Here is a 13,984-nt window from a genome sequence, read left to right on the forward strand (position 1 = left end):
ACTACTGAAGGCAGAAAGTGGGCTCAGTGCAGAGGGAACAGATGGAATCACTCATCTCCTAAACTGAGAGACACCTTCCCTGCCATCTCTTTGTAGCCCACTCCAAGTCACTAATCTATCCCTATAAGGAACTGGTACACATTTCTACACCCTAGCTTTTGCATTGCTGCCTGAGAGTCAGGTCCCCAGGTCACCTGACTCTGATACCCAAAGGGACTTCCATTCACAAACCCCACAGGAATGTAGCAAACAAAGGAGTTCTTAGAAGGAGCAGACAAAAATGCTCATCTCCTTGTCTTACCTGGAAAAGAGTCCATATGCATACTTTAAAAGCTGTTGACTGAGGGTCAGGCTTCTAATTTAAAAAGTTTCTGATTTAATCCTGCCCAGGGACTTGGAATGCCAGCAGTCTCCTCCTCTAGCATCTCCCTGTCGCCTAATCCAAATCACCAGTATCGCCTGCTGGAAGCTTATACACATGTCTGCACCACAGTTTTTGCAGTTAACACCCAGGGAACAGGCTTCCAAACTACTTGACACTGTTAGTCAATGGCACTTCCATTAATGAGTCCCACACAGTTAAGCACTTCTTAACGGACATAGGAGCACCCCTACACATACATACTCGGATGCTATACCCCCAGCCCATGTACAGAAGGAGCAGGCAAAAGTGTCCATTACCCTGTTTCTCCCTGAAGAGAGAAGTACTAGAGTATACTGTATATAATATATAGAAAAATCTAAACTGACTAATAACAAATATGGTGATTGAACTGGCAATCAAAACATCCGAATGAACAAGTCCACTGGTGAATTCTACCAAACATTAAAAAAAAAAAAAAAGGATTAACTAAAATCTTCTAAATATTAGAAGAGAACACTTCCAAAATCATTTTTCAATACTAGCATTTCCCTAATACCAAAGACAGACAAGGGCATTACCAGAAGAGAAATAAGAGGCCAATATCCTCAATGAACATAGATGAAAAAATTTACGAAATAGCAAATTTAACAATACTTTAAAAGGAACATAAACCATGATCCAGTGGGTAATATTCAGGGGATGTAAGGATGGTTTCATATCTGCCAATTGATTGATGTGATACACCATATTAATAAAAAAAAAAGTTATAAGAGTTATATGATCATCTCAGTAGGTATAGAAAAAGCATTTGACAAAATTCAACATCCTTTCATTATAATAACTCTCTTCATATTAGTGTAGAAAGACTGTACCTCAACATAATGAAAGCAATAAATGGAAAATCCAAAATTAACACTATACTTAACAGTAATAGCTGGTAGTATTAACCTTGAGATCAAGATCATGGCAATAATGCCTTCTCTTGTCACTTCTGTTTGCTATAATACTGCTGTAATCAAAATGAACTCATAGAAACAGAGAGTAGAAAAGTAATTGCCAGTGGAAAACAGAAATTGGTAAAATGATACATGCTTTCAGTTGTAAGATGAATAAGATCTGAAGATCTAATGTATAACATGGTGAGAACACTATATAATTATTATATAATTAGGCAATAGAATTATATAATTATTATATAAATGAAATTTGTTGAGAGTAGAGCTTAAATGTATTCACACACAAAAATAGGATAAATACGTGAAATGATGAATGTATTAATTCACCTAACAGGGTGAATCATTTCACAATGTAAAGTGAAAGTGAAAGTCACTCAGTCGTGTCCTACTCTTTGTAACCCCATGGACTATACAGTCCATGGAATTCTCCAGACTAGAATATTGGAGTGGGTAGCCTTTCCCTTATGCAGGAGATCTTCCCAACCCAGGGATCGAACCCAAGTCTCCCGTATTGCAGGTGGATTCTTTACCAGCTGAGCTACAAGGGAAGCCCAGGAATACTGGAATGGGTAGCCTATCTCTTCTCCAGTGGATCTTCCCAACCCAGGAATTGAACTGGGGTCTCCTGCATTGCAGGCGAATTCTTTACCAACTGAGCTATCACGAAAGACCCTCACAATGTATACATGTATCACAGCATCAAGTTGTACACTTTAAATACTTTATAATCTTATTTGTCAACTATACCTCAGTAAAGCTAGGAAATGATAGCAGCAGATAAGTTCTGGAAATCTACTATACAACTTAATTCCTATAGCTTTTAAAAATATGTTATTGTATACTTAAACTTTTCCCCAAAGTTAAACCTTTTATTAACTGTTCTTACCACATCCACAAAATAATGATTATAATACAAAGGGCAAGAGAAAACTTTGGGAAGTGATGGATATGTTTATGTCCTTGATGATGCTAATAATTTCACGGGCATGTCCTTATCGCCAAATTCATCAAGCTTTACACATAGGTAGATTTTTGGTGGTGACTATACTTTAAGGTGGCTTAAAGAATAGTGACAGAGCCAGATTCAAGAACCAAGAGAGGACATAAAGACGATGTTGATTTAAAAAAAAAAAAAAAAAAAACAGAGTGGGAAGAACATGTTAAAAAAAAACTCAGATAAACTCAAGTGCTCCAGAGAGAAGTAGGACTTTCTTTAACTCCCAGGAAAAATCAGAAGAAAAAAAAAAAGTTAAACCCTTAGATAAGCACCACACTCAGCATGGCTAGAAAGCAACTTGGTTCCTTTATGAAAACTACAAATGGCTGAAGAAGGTGTTTAGTTCAATGGGACTAAGACAGTATCCTCCACAACCTGCCTCCACGTGAGTCTGCTATGGATTAATTATGATGTGTAAAGAATGCAGAATTTCCCACATGCCCCAACACTGGAAAACTAACATTAAAAGACGAAGTCTGGAATCATGAAGTGAATGCTGATGAATGGTGATCTCATGAAGAGAGCCTGATAATCTCTAAAAGATGGAATACAATCAGCCACAGCTTATTAGAAAGCAACTGAGTACAGACAGAGTTACACCACAGTGGATGCCCACAGAGGCAGGAGGTGGTGGTAAGTCAGCCTCAATCTCTCTCTGATGACCAGAGGTATGTGTGCCACCCTTGGTCTAAGATATGGAAGAAGGAAAAGAAAAGGTGGAAGGAACTGTGAAAGTTAGCAAGCATGACTTACATGGACTTCATCCGCGATGATGGTAGTATATGAATTTTCCCAAAATAAAATCACTAGATGAGACTGGAATTCAATAGCTCAATTCATCTGCTTTCAGCAGATTCCAGGAATTCAAGCAGATTGTCAGTTCCAAGAATTCAATGATAAATGCAAATTTTGAGAGAATGTACTTTGGAAAAGGACTTTGTATTTCAATAGACAGACTAGAAAAAGATCTATCATGTAAAGCTGGTTTAAGATATTTTGAGATATATTCTATACAAAGAGAATAGAACAACAATAAAAAGAATTATTTCAATCTGAGAAACAAGAAAAATGAGACTGGAAGGAAGAGAAACTTGGAAAAAGATTTGGAAATGGAATCCCACTCTCATTTCAATCTTCACATCTTGATGCGTGCATGCTCAGTCATGTCTGACTCTTTTGCAACCCCATGGACTGTAGCTCACCAGGTTCCTCTGTCCATGAAATTTTCCGTACAAGAATACTGGAGTGGATACAAAAACAAGACCCCTATTATGTTTGTATGGATACAAAAACAAGAGACCCACCTCGAAACAAGGGACATATACAGACTGAAAGTGAAGGGCTGGAAAAAGTTATTCCATGCAAATAGAGACCAAAAGAAAGCAGGAGTAGCAATACTCATATCAGATAAAATAGACTTCAAAACAAAGGCTGTGAAAAGAGACAAAGAAGGTCACTACACAGTGATCAAAGGATCAATTCAAGAAGAAGATATAACAATTATAAATATATATGCACCCAACATAGGAGCACCGCAATATGTAAGACAAATGTTAACAAGTATGACAGGGGAAATTAACAATAACACAACTATAGTGGGAGACTTTAATATCCCATTCACAACTATGGATAGATCAACTAAACAGAAAATTAACAAGGAAACACAAATTTTAAATGATACAATAGACCAGTTAACCTATTGATATCTACAGGACATTTCACCCCAAAACAATGAATTTCACCTTTTTCTCAAGCACACATGGAACCTTATCCAGGATAGATCACATTCTGGACCATAAATCTAGCCTTCATAAATTCAAAAAAATTGAAATCATTCCCAGCATCTTTTCTGACCACAATGCAGTAAGATTAGATCTCAATTACAGGAGAAAAACTATTAAAAATTTCAACATATGGCGGATGAACAACACACTGCTGAATAACCAACAAATCACAGAATAAATCAAAAAAGAAATCAAAATATGCATAGAAAGGAAAGAAGATGAAAAAACAGCAACCCAAAACCTGTGGGACACTGTAAAAGCAGTGCTAAGGGGAAGGTTCATAGCAATACAGGCTTACCTCAAGAAATGAGGAAAAAGTCAAATAAATAAGCTAACTCTATACCTAAAGCAACTAGAAAAGGAAGAAATGAAGGACCCCAGGGTTAGGAGAAGGAAAGAAATCTTAAAAATCAGGGCAGAAATAAATGAAAAAGAAACAAAAGAGACCATAGCAAAAATCAAAAAAGCCAAAAGCTGGTTCTTTGAGAAGTTAAATAAAATTGACAAACCATTAGCCAGACTCATCAAGAAACAAAGGGAGAAAAATCAAATCAATAAAATTAGAAATGAAAATGGAGCGATCACAACAAACAACACAAAAATACAAAGGATCATAAGAGACTACTATCAGCAACTATATGCCAATAAAATGGACAACTTGGAAGAAATGGACAAATTCTTAGAAAAGTACAACTTTCCAAAACTGAAGAAGGAAGAAATAGAAAATCTTAACAGACCCATCACAAGCACAGAAATCAAAACTGTAATCAGAAATCTTCCAGCAAACAAAAGCCCAGGACCAGAAGGCTTCCCAGCTGAATTCTACCAAAAATTTAAAGAAGACTTAACACCTATCCTATTCAAACTCTTCCAGAAAATTTCAGAGGAAGGTAAATTTCCAAACTCATTCTATGAGGGCACCATCACCCTAATAACAAAACCTGACAAAAATGCCACACACACACAAAAAGAAAACTACAGGCCAATATCACTGATGAACATACATGCAAAAATCCTTAACAAAATTCTAGCAAACAGAATCCAACAACATATTTAAAACATCATACATCATGACCAAGTGGGCTTTATGCCAGGGATGCAAGGATTCTTCAATATCTGCAAATCAATCAATGTAATACACCACATTAACAAATTAAAAACTAAAAACCATATGATTATCTCAACAGATACAGAAAAAGCCTTTGACAAAATTCAACATCCATTTATGATAAAAACCCTCTAGAAAGCAGGAATAGAAGGAACATACCTCAACATAATAAAAGCTATATATGACAAACCCCCAGCAAACATTATACTCAAGGGTGAAAAATTGAAAGCATTTCCCCTGAAATCAGGAACAAGACAAGTGTGCCCACTCTAACCACTACTATTCAACATAATTTAGGAAGTTTTAGCCACAGCAATCAGGGAAGAAAAAGAAATAAAAGGAATCCAGGTTGGAAAAGAAGAAGTAAAACTCTCACTGTTTGGAGATGACATGATCCTTTACATAGAAAACCCTAAAGACTCCACCAGAAAATGACTAGAGCTAATCAATAAATACAGTAAAGTTGCAGGATACCAAATCAACACACAGGAACCCCTTGCATTCCTATACACTAACAATGAGAGAATAGAAAGAGAAATTAAGGAAACAATTCCATTCACCATTGGAACAAAAAGAATAAAATACTTAGGAATATATCTACCTAAATAAACAAAAGACCTATATATAGAAAACTATAAAACACTGATGAAAGAAATCAAAGAGGACACAAATAGATGGAGAAATATACCATGTTCATGGATCAGAAGAATCAATATAATGAAAATGAGGATATGATGCAAAGCAATCTATATATTCAATGCAATCCCTAGCAAGCTACCAACAGTATTTTTCTCAGAACTAGAACAAATAGTTTCACAATTTGTATGAAAATACAAAAAACCATGAATAGTCAAAGCAATCTTGAGAAAGAAGAATGAAATTGGAGGAATCAACCTGCCTAACTTCAGGCTCTACTACAAAGCCACAGTCATCAAGATAGTATGGTACTGGCACAAAGACAGAAATATAGATCAATGGAACAAAATAGAAAGCCCAGAGATAAATCCACGTACCTATGGACACCTTATCTTTGACAAAGGAGGAAAGAATATACAACGGAGAAAAGATAATCTCTTTAACAAGTGGTACTGGGAAAACTGGTCAACCACTTGTAAAAGAATGAAACTAGAACACTTTCTAACACCATACACAAAAATAAACTCAAAATGGATTAAAGATCTAAATGTAAGACCAGAAACTATAAAACTCCTAGAGGAGAACATAGGCAAAACACTCTCTGACATAAATCACAGCAGGATCCTCTATGACCCACCTCCCAAAAGCAAAAATAAACAAATGGGACCTAATTAAAGTTAAAAGCTTCTGCACAACAAAGGAAACTACAAGCAAGGTGAAAAGACAGTCTTCAGAATGGGAGAAAATAATAACAAATGAAGCAACTGACAAAGAATTAATCTCAAAAATATACAAGCAACTCCTGTAGCTCAATTCCAGAAAAATAAACGACCCAATCAAAAAATGAGCCAAACAACTAAACAGACATTTCTCCAAAGAAGACATACAGATGGCTAACAAATACACGAAAAGATGCTCAACATCACTCATTATCAGAGAAAGGCAAATCAAAACCTCAATGAGGTACCATTACATGCCAGTCAGGATGGCTGCTATCCAAAAGTCTACAAGCAATAAATGCTGGAGAGGGTGTGGAGAAAAGGGAACCCTCTTACACTGTTGGTGGGAATGCAAACTAGTACAGCCACTATGGAGAACAGTGTGGAGATTCCTTAAAAAACTGGAAATAGAACTGCCATATGACCCAGCAACCTCACTGCTGGGTATACATACTGAGGAAACCAGAATTGAAAGTGACACGTGCACCCCAATGTTCATCGCAGCACTGTTTATAATAGCCAGTACGTAGAAGCAACCTAGATGTCCATCAGCAGATGAATGGATAAAAAAGCTGTGGTACATATACACAATGGGGTATTACTAAGCCATTAAGAAGAATACATTTTAATCAGTTCTAATGAGGTGGATGATACTGGAGCCTATTATACAGAGTGAAGGAAGCCAGAAAGAAAAACATCAATACAGTATACAAATGCATATATATAGAATTTAGAAAGATGGTGAAGCGGGCCTTAGAAAGCATCACTACAAACAAAGCTAGTGGATGTGATGGAATTCCAGTTGAGCTATTTCAAATTCTGAAAGATGATGCTGTGAAAGTGCTGCACTCAATATGCCAGCAAATTTGGAAAACTCAGCAGTGGCCACAGGACTGGAAAAGGTCGGTTTTCATTCCAATCCCTAAGAAAGGCAATCCCAAAGAATGCTCAAACTACCACACAATTGCACTCATCTCACATGCTAGTAAGGTAATTCTCAAAATTCTCCAAGCCAGGCTTCAGCAATACGTGAACCGAGAACTTCCAGATGTTCAAGCTGGTTTTATTAAAGGCAGAGGAAACAGAGATCAAACTGCCAATATCTGCTGGATCATGGAAAAAGCAAGAGAGTTCCAGAAAAACATCTATTTCTGCTTTATTGACTACGCCAAAGCCTTTGACTGTGTGGATCACAATAAACTGTGGAAAATTCTGAAGGAGATGGGAATACCAGACCACCTGACCTGCCTCTTGAGAAACCTGTATGCAGGTCAGGAAGCAACAGTTAGAACTGGACATGCAAAAACAGACTGGTTCCAAATAGGAAAAGGAGTACGTCAAGGCTGTATAATGTCACCCTGCTTATTTAACTTATATACAGAGTACATCATGAGAAAACCTGGGCTGGAAGAAGCACAAGCTGGAATCAAGATTGCCGGGAGAAATATCAATACCCTCAGATATGCAGATGACACCACCCTTATGGCAGAAAGTGAAGAGGAACTAAAAAGCCTCTTGATGAAAGTGAAAGAGGAGAGTGAAAAAGTTGGCTTAAAGCTCAACATTCAGAAAACTAAGATCATGGGATCTGGTCCCATCACCTCATGGGAAATAGGTGTGGAGACAGTGGAAACAGTGTCAGACTTTATTTTTTGGGGCTCCAAAATCAGTGCAGATGGTGACTGCAGCCATGAAATCACAAGATGGTTACTCCTTGGAAGGAAAGTTATGACCAACCTAGATAGCATATTAAAAAGCAGAGACATTACTTTGCCAACAAAGGTCCGTCTGTTCAAGGCTATGGTTTTTCCAGTGGTCATGTATGGATGTGAGAGTTGGACTGTGAAGAAAGCAGGGAGCTGAAAAATTGATGCTTTTGTACTGTAGTGTTGGAGAAGACTCTTGAGAGTCCCTTGGACTGCAAGGAGATCCAACCAGTCCATCCTAAAGGAGATCAGTCCTGGGTGTTCATTGGAAGGACTGATGCTGAAGCTGAAACCCCAATGCTTTGGCAACCTCATGCGAAGAGTTGACTTGTTGTAAAAGACCCTGATGCTGGGAGGGATTGGGGGCAGGAGGAGAAGGGAACGACAGAGCATGAGATGGCTGTATGGGATCACCGACTCGATGGGCATGAGTTTGAGCAAACTCCGGGAGTTTGTGGTGGACAGGGAGGCCTGGCATGCTGTGATTCATGGGGTCGCAAAGAGTCAGACACGACTGAGCAGCTGAACTGAACTGAACTGAATGATAACCCTGTATGCAAGGCAACAAAAGAGACACAGGTGTATAGAACAGTCCTTTGGACTCTGTGGGAGAGGGCGAGGGTGGGATTATTTGGAGAATGGCATTGAAACATGTATATTATCATATCGGAAACGAATCACCAGTCCAGGTTCAATGCATGAGACAGGATGCTGGGGGCTGGTGCACTAGGATGACCCAGAGGGATGGGATGGGGAGGGAGGTGGGAGGGGGTTCAGGATGGGGGACACATGTACACCCGTGGCAGATTCCTGTTAATATGTGGCAAAACCAATATAATAATGTAAAGTAATTACCCTCCAATTAAAATAAATAAATTTATATTTAAAAAAAAAGAATACTGGAGTGGGTTGACATTCCTACTCCAGGAAATATTCCCAACCCAAGAACTGAACCCACATCTTGACCGGCAGATTCTTTACCACTGTGCCACCTGAGAAGCCCTCACTTCTTGATACCATTACGCTAATCTCTATTATTTTAAAAGGACCTCCCATGGAGAATTCCCCAGGAGTTCAATAGTTAAAACTCCATGCTTTCACTGCTGAGGGTGAAGACTTAATCCCTGGTCAAGGGAACTAAGCTTCTGCAAGCCACAAGGCCAAATAAATAAATCATTTTTTTAAAAGCCTGCCCATGGTCTTTTAGAGCAAATGGATGAAATTTTCATATGAAAGACATTTGGAGAGATAACAGTGACCTGCTCAACAAACATATATCAATAACTAAGAACTGCTTTTTCATTTGAGGATGAGAGTTGTTAGATTTGAGTAATTCCAAGAGCAAGAAGTGACATCAGTTATTTTCCAGGGCATAAACTAGGAATGTTGGAAGTCTCTTAGAGAAGCCAGTATTCTACCCCCATTGATAAGTAAACAAACTATTTATGGGATAAACTTTGGTATGGTTTATGCCAAATATGGGGTCTAAAAGTTTCTGAATTCTCAGGAAAGGAATACAGAATGACTGGAAATATCAACATATTCAAAGAATCTTGGGATCAAAATGAAGAGTCTGTATATTAAATAGATTTACTGACTAAAGATCATGGCCATTACAATGAGCATAATTAGAAGGGTCTCAAAATATGCTCAAAGTGTAAATAAATGCAGTCAGCCACTCTCAACAAACGTTGGGTAACAAACCAGCAGGCTGGTCAAGCTTTATCAAAGTGGGAGCAGGTGAAGAATTTTCTCAGAGTGTGATCAGTGTAATGGGCTAGATAACAAAACTGAGTACTAAAGTAGGAAGTGAAAGCATGTCTGAACATTTGAGTTCAATGTATAGTTTTCAGTTCTGCTTCTGCTGTGCCAATTAATTCTATCACATTTTGGTATTTTTCTGATTTTTTACTATTGGTTAAACAACTTTTATGTTATCATTGATGTGATACTATACTTATTTAAAACTTATGTTACATGAAAGGACAGAATGATAAGACATTGTTTTGTTTTCCCTCTCCAGGGATGTTCTTTGTGGAAAATTAGCTTGTGTTTGGCCACAAAATAGTACTTATAGAAGTGATGTTCGATCCGCAGTTTATTCATATTCTCAAGGACTCGTGTGCATAACTCCTGCGTCATCAGTGAGATCAGGTGGAGGAGATGATACCTATGTGGCTGATGGCACCATGTGTGGTGAACAGATGGTAACAAAACATGTTCACTTGCATTTGCCTGTGTTAAATTATGTAATTATCAGATACTATATTCCACGATGACCATCCCAATCATACAGAGAGGATTTGAACCTGGCGCTGCCATTTATTTCCCGGATGATATTGAAAAGATTATTAAACCAAGCCTCGGTTATCAAATAACATTGACTTTTTGGATTATTCTGTCATCAGTCCTCATGGGAGAGGATGCGTTTTTGTTTTTGTTTTTTTTTTTTTTTTGAGGATGCGTTTTTAAGCACAGGAGTCCACTGACAGTTGATTCCTTTTAAGATCTTTGAATTCTGATGGCTTTAAATCACAAAATTCTAATTTTGTGTTTTTAATTTTTCCTACTTCAGAAAAAAAACATAATTGAGCACTCATATTTTATCTGTATTGTCAAAATATAAGTGTGAGAAATCTGGAGGGCCCAAACCAGAAGTCTGCACTGGGAGAGCACAGTTATAGCGATGTACAAACTCATGTTGAGATGTACATGTAGTACTATTTATGTAGCTAAAAAATAAAGGGAGAAGAAAAATGATTCAGAAGCTCAGGGAGTCAGTCTGGAATATGAGTGCACACATTCCAGAAAATATAAGGCAGCAGTTGTAAATCAGTGCTTTATGTAAATGGTGTTTAGTACTTATGTATTAAAAATAAAACAAAACATTAACATGATTAATCAACTATGCAGTTCTGTCTGCGTTGAGCAGTCCTATCCCCTTGGGAACTTGCTTCTTATGGCCAGCATCTTCTAACATGGCTCCAATGCTTGCTCTTCCTGATATTCACTCCCTGAAGTATAATCCTCTTCATCTGTGTGTGCCCTGGATATAGTGACTGGCTTCTAAGAAAGACAAGATGGTGAAAGTTACGGAATGTCATTTACAAGATTAGTTTTTTAAAAAAAAACAGTGACTTCTGTTTGGCATGCACACTTTCTTTCTCTCACCTTCTCAGCTTGCTTGCTTTGCTAAAGCATTCTACATGGTGGAGAAACTCATATAGAAAAGCTTTTCATGATATCAATATGTCAATTTTTCCTTTCATGGAACATGTGTTATGTGTCAAGTCTAATAAGCCTACTTCTAACTCTGGGTCATGAGGATATTCTCTGTTTGTTTTATTTCTAAAAATATGTAATATTGTGTTTTACATTTAAGTTTGGTTTACATGTGGTTTATTTTCAGTTAATTTACTTTAACCTAAGGTTTAGGTTGAGGTTCATTTTTTTTGGAGGTTCATTTTGTCAAAAATGAATTGGGTGTATTTTTGTGAGTCTGTTTTTGTATTGTCTAGATTGTTATATTAATCTGCAGGTCTATATATCCACCCATATCATGTTCTCTTGATTACTTTAGCAATTTAGTAAGCTTTAATAATAAGCAGAGTGATTCTTCTCATTTTACTTTTCTTTCAAAAGATAGTTTTGGTTATTCTAGACCCTGCACCTTTCAATACAAACTGTAAAATAAACTTAAGCCATGCCATGATAAGTTGCTTCAGTCTTGTCCAACTCTTGTGACCCTATGGACTGTAGTCTACCAGGTTTCTCTGTCAATGAGATTCTCCAGGCAAGAACACTGGAGTGGGTTGCCATGCCCTCCTCCAGTGGATCTTCCTGACCCAGGATTTGAACCTGGGTCTCTTATGTCTCTTGTGTTGGCAGGCAGGTTCTTTTCTGCTAGTGCTGCTCAAAGTGGGTGGCCAAAGAATACTGGAGTGGGTAGCATATCCCTTCTCCAGCAGACCTTCCCCATTCAGGAATCCAACAAAGGTCTCCTGCATTGCAGGCGGATTCTTTACCAACTGAGCTATCAGAGAAGCCCTATTAGTTGCTCAGTCATGTCTAACTCTTTGTTACCCCATGGACGGTAGCCAGCCAGGCTCCTCTGTCCATGGACTTCTTCAGGCAAGAATACTGGAGTGAGTTGCCATACCCTCCTTTAGGGGAATCTTCCCAAACCAGGGATCGAACCCACGTCTCCTATGGCTCCCTCGTTGTAAGTGAATTCTTTACCTCTGAGCCACTGGGGAAGCTCAAATGAATTTTTATGAGACAACATAAAACTTTTCAGAAATTTAATAAGAATTGTGTTAAAACTATAGTTTGGGAAGAGTGAATATCTTTATTATGTTGAATTTTTCAACCCATGAAAATGGTTAAGTTGCCTCAATTATTTAAGTAGTCATTGATTTCTTTCATCAGCATTTTATAATTGTTAAGGTATAGATATTGTGTATCTTCTGTTCGACTGCATCTCAACAGTATTCACTTTGGAGTAAGTATAACTGACATTGCATTTTTAATTTCATCTTTCACATGTTTATAAAAATGCAATTTTAAATATATTCAACTTGTACCCAAAACCTTGCTGAATTATTTTAGTATTTCTAGAACTTTTTTGGTAGAAAACTTAGAACTTTGTATGTAGACAATCATTTCATTTTCAAATAAAGACAGATTTTGCTTGTTTTATTTTTCATTAAAAATAGGTGTTGAATGTTGTCAAATACTTTTTTTTGTCAATTGATATGACTTTGTGACTTGTATTCTTTAAAATTATAGTTATGTTTCATCTAGATGATCTGAAAAGCAATATTAATGGTATTTGAGAAATCTAGATTCATAAGAAAGATTTGGATTTGTAAAGATAGGGCATTTTCCCTTATTCTAGGTTAGTTATGTGGTTTGATAAAAATAAGGAAGCATAGGTGGTTAAATTCACATGTAGAATTTTGGAAAATGGATCAAGATTGCCAGAGACTTTGATCATGACTGTTATCTAGGAGACTTAAGGGAGCCAAACACCTCTGTGCAAGTTTTTCTTTTAACTTTTTAAATTTGATAAAATGTACATAGCATAAAATTCACAGTTTTTTACCATTTTCAAGTATCCGATTCAGTGGCATTAATCGCATCCGCTTGACCATATAAAATCTGTTTCACTAGTCAGTTTGTCTGAATTTACGCCAGAACCACATGGTTTTCATATAGTACTTACTTTTTTTTTTTTAACTGGAGTATAGTTGCTTTACACCGCTGTGTCAGCTTCCGCTGTACAGCAAAGGGAACCAGCCATATATACACATATACCCTCTCTTTTTTGGATTTCCTTCCCGTCTAGGTCACCACAGGGTACTGAGCAGAGTTCCCTATGATGTGCGGTAGGTTCTTGTTGGTTTTCTATTTTATGTATAGCATCCATACTGCATTATATGTCAACCCCAATCTCCCAACTCATCCCACCCCTCCTTCACCTTTGGTACTTATACATTTGCTTTCTATGCTTGTGTCTCTATTTCTGCTTTGCAAATAAGGTCATCTATACCATTTTTATAGATTCCAGATATATACTTTGATAGATGATATTTGTTTTGTTTTTTTTTTCTTTCTGATTTACTTCACTCTGTATGATGCTCTTGAGGTCCATCCATGTCTCTGCAAATGAGAATTTTGTTCATTTTTATGTCTGAATAATATTCCATTGTATG

General features: G+C 37.2%; 1 protein-coding gene across 1 annotated transcript in view; it reads left to right on the forward strand.

Moving 5' to 3' along the window:
* Window positions 1–13,984, forward strand: part of ADAM18 (ADAM metallopeptidase domain 18) — a 109,889-nt gene that overhangs the window by 75,241 nt on the left and 20,664 nt on the right. Inside the window, exon 16 of the mRNA XM_043893635.1 lies at window positions 10,294–10,477. Coding sequence (XP_043749570.1) covers window positions 10,294–10,477 — 184 coding nt within the window. The remainder of the gene's footprint in view (window positions 1–10,293; window positions 10,478–13,984) is intronic.

Source organism: Cervus elaphus, chromosome 32 (genome assembly GCF_910594005.1).
Source record: "Cervus elaphus chromosome 32, mCerEla1.1, whole genome shotgun sequence".
In the NCBI taxonomy this organism is placed as follows: Eukaryota; Metazoa; Chordata; class Mammalia; order Artiodactyla; family Cervidae; genus Cervus; species Cervus elaphus.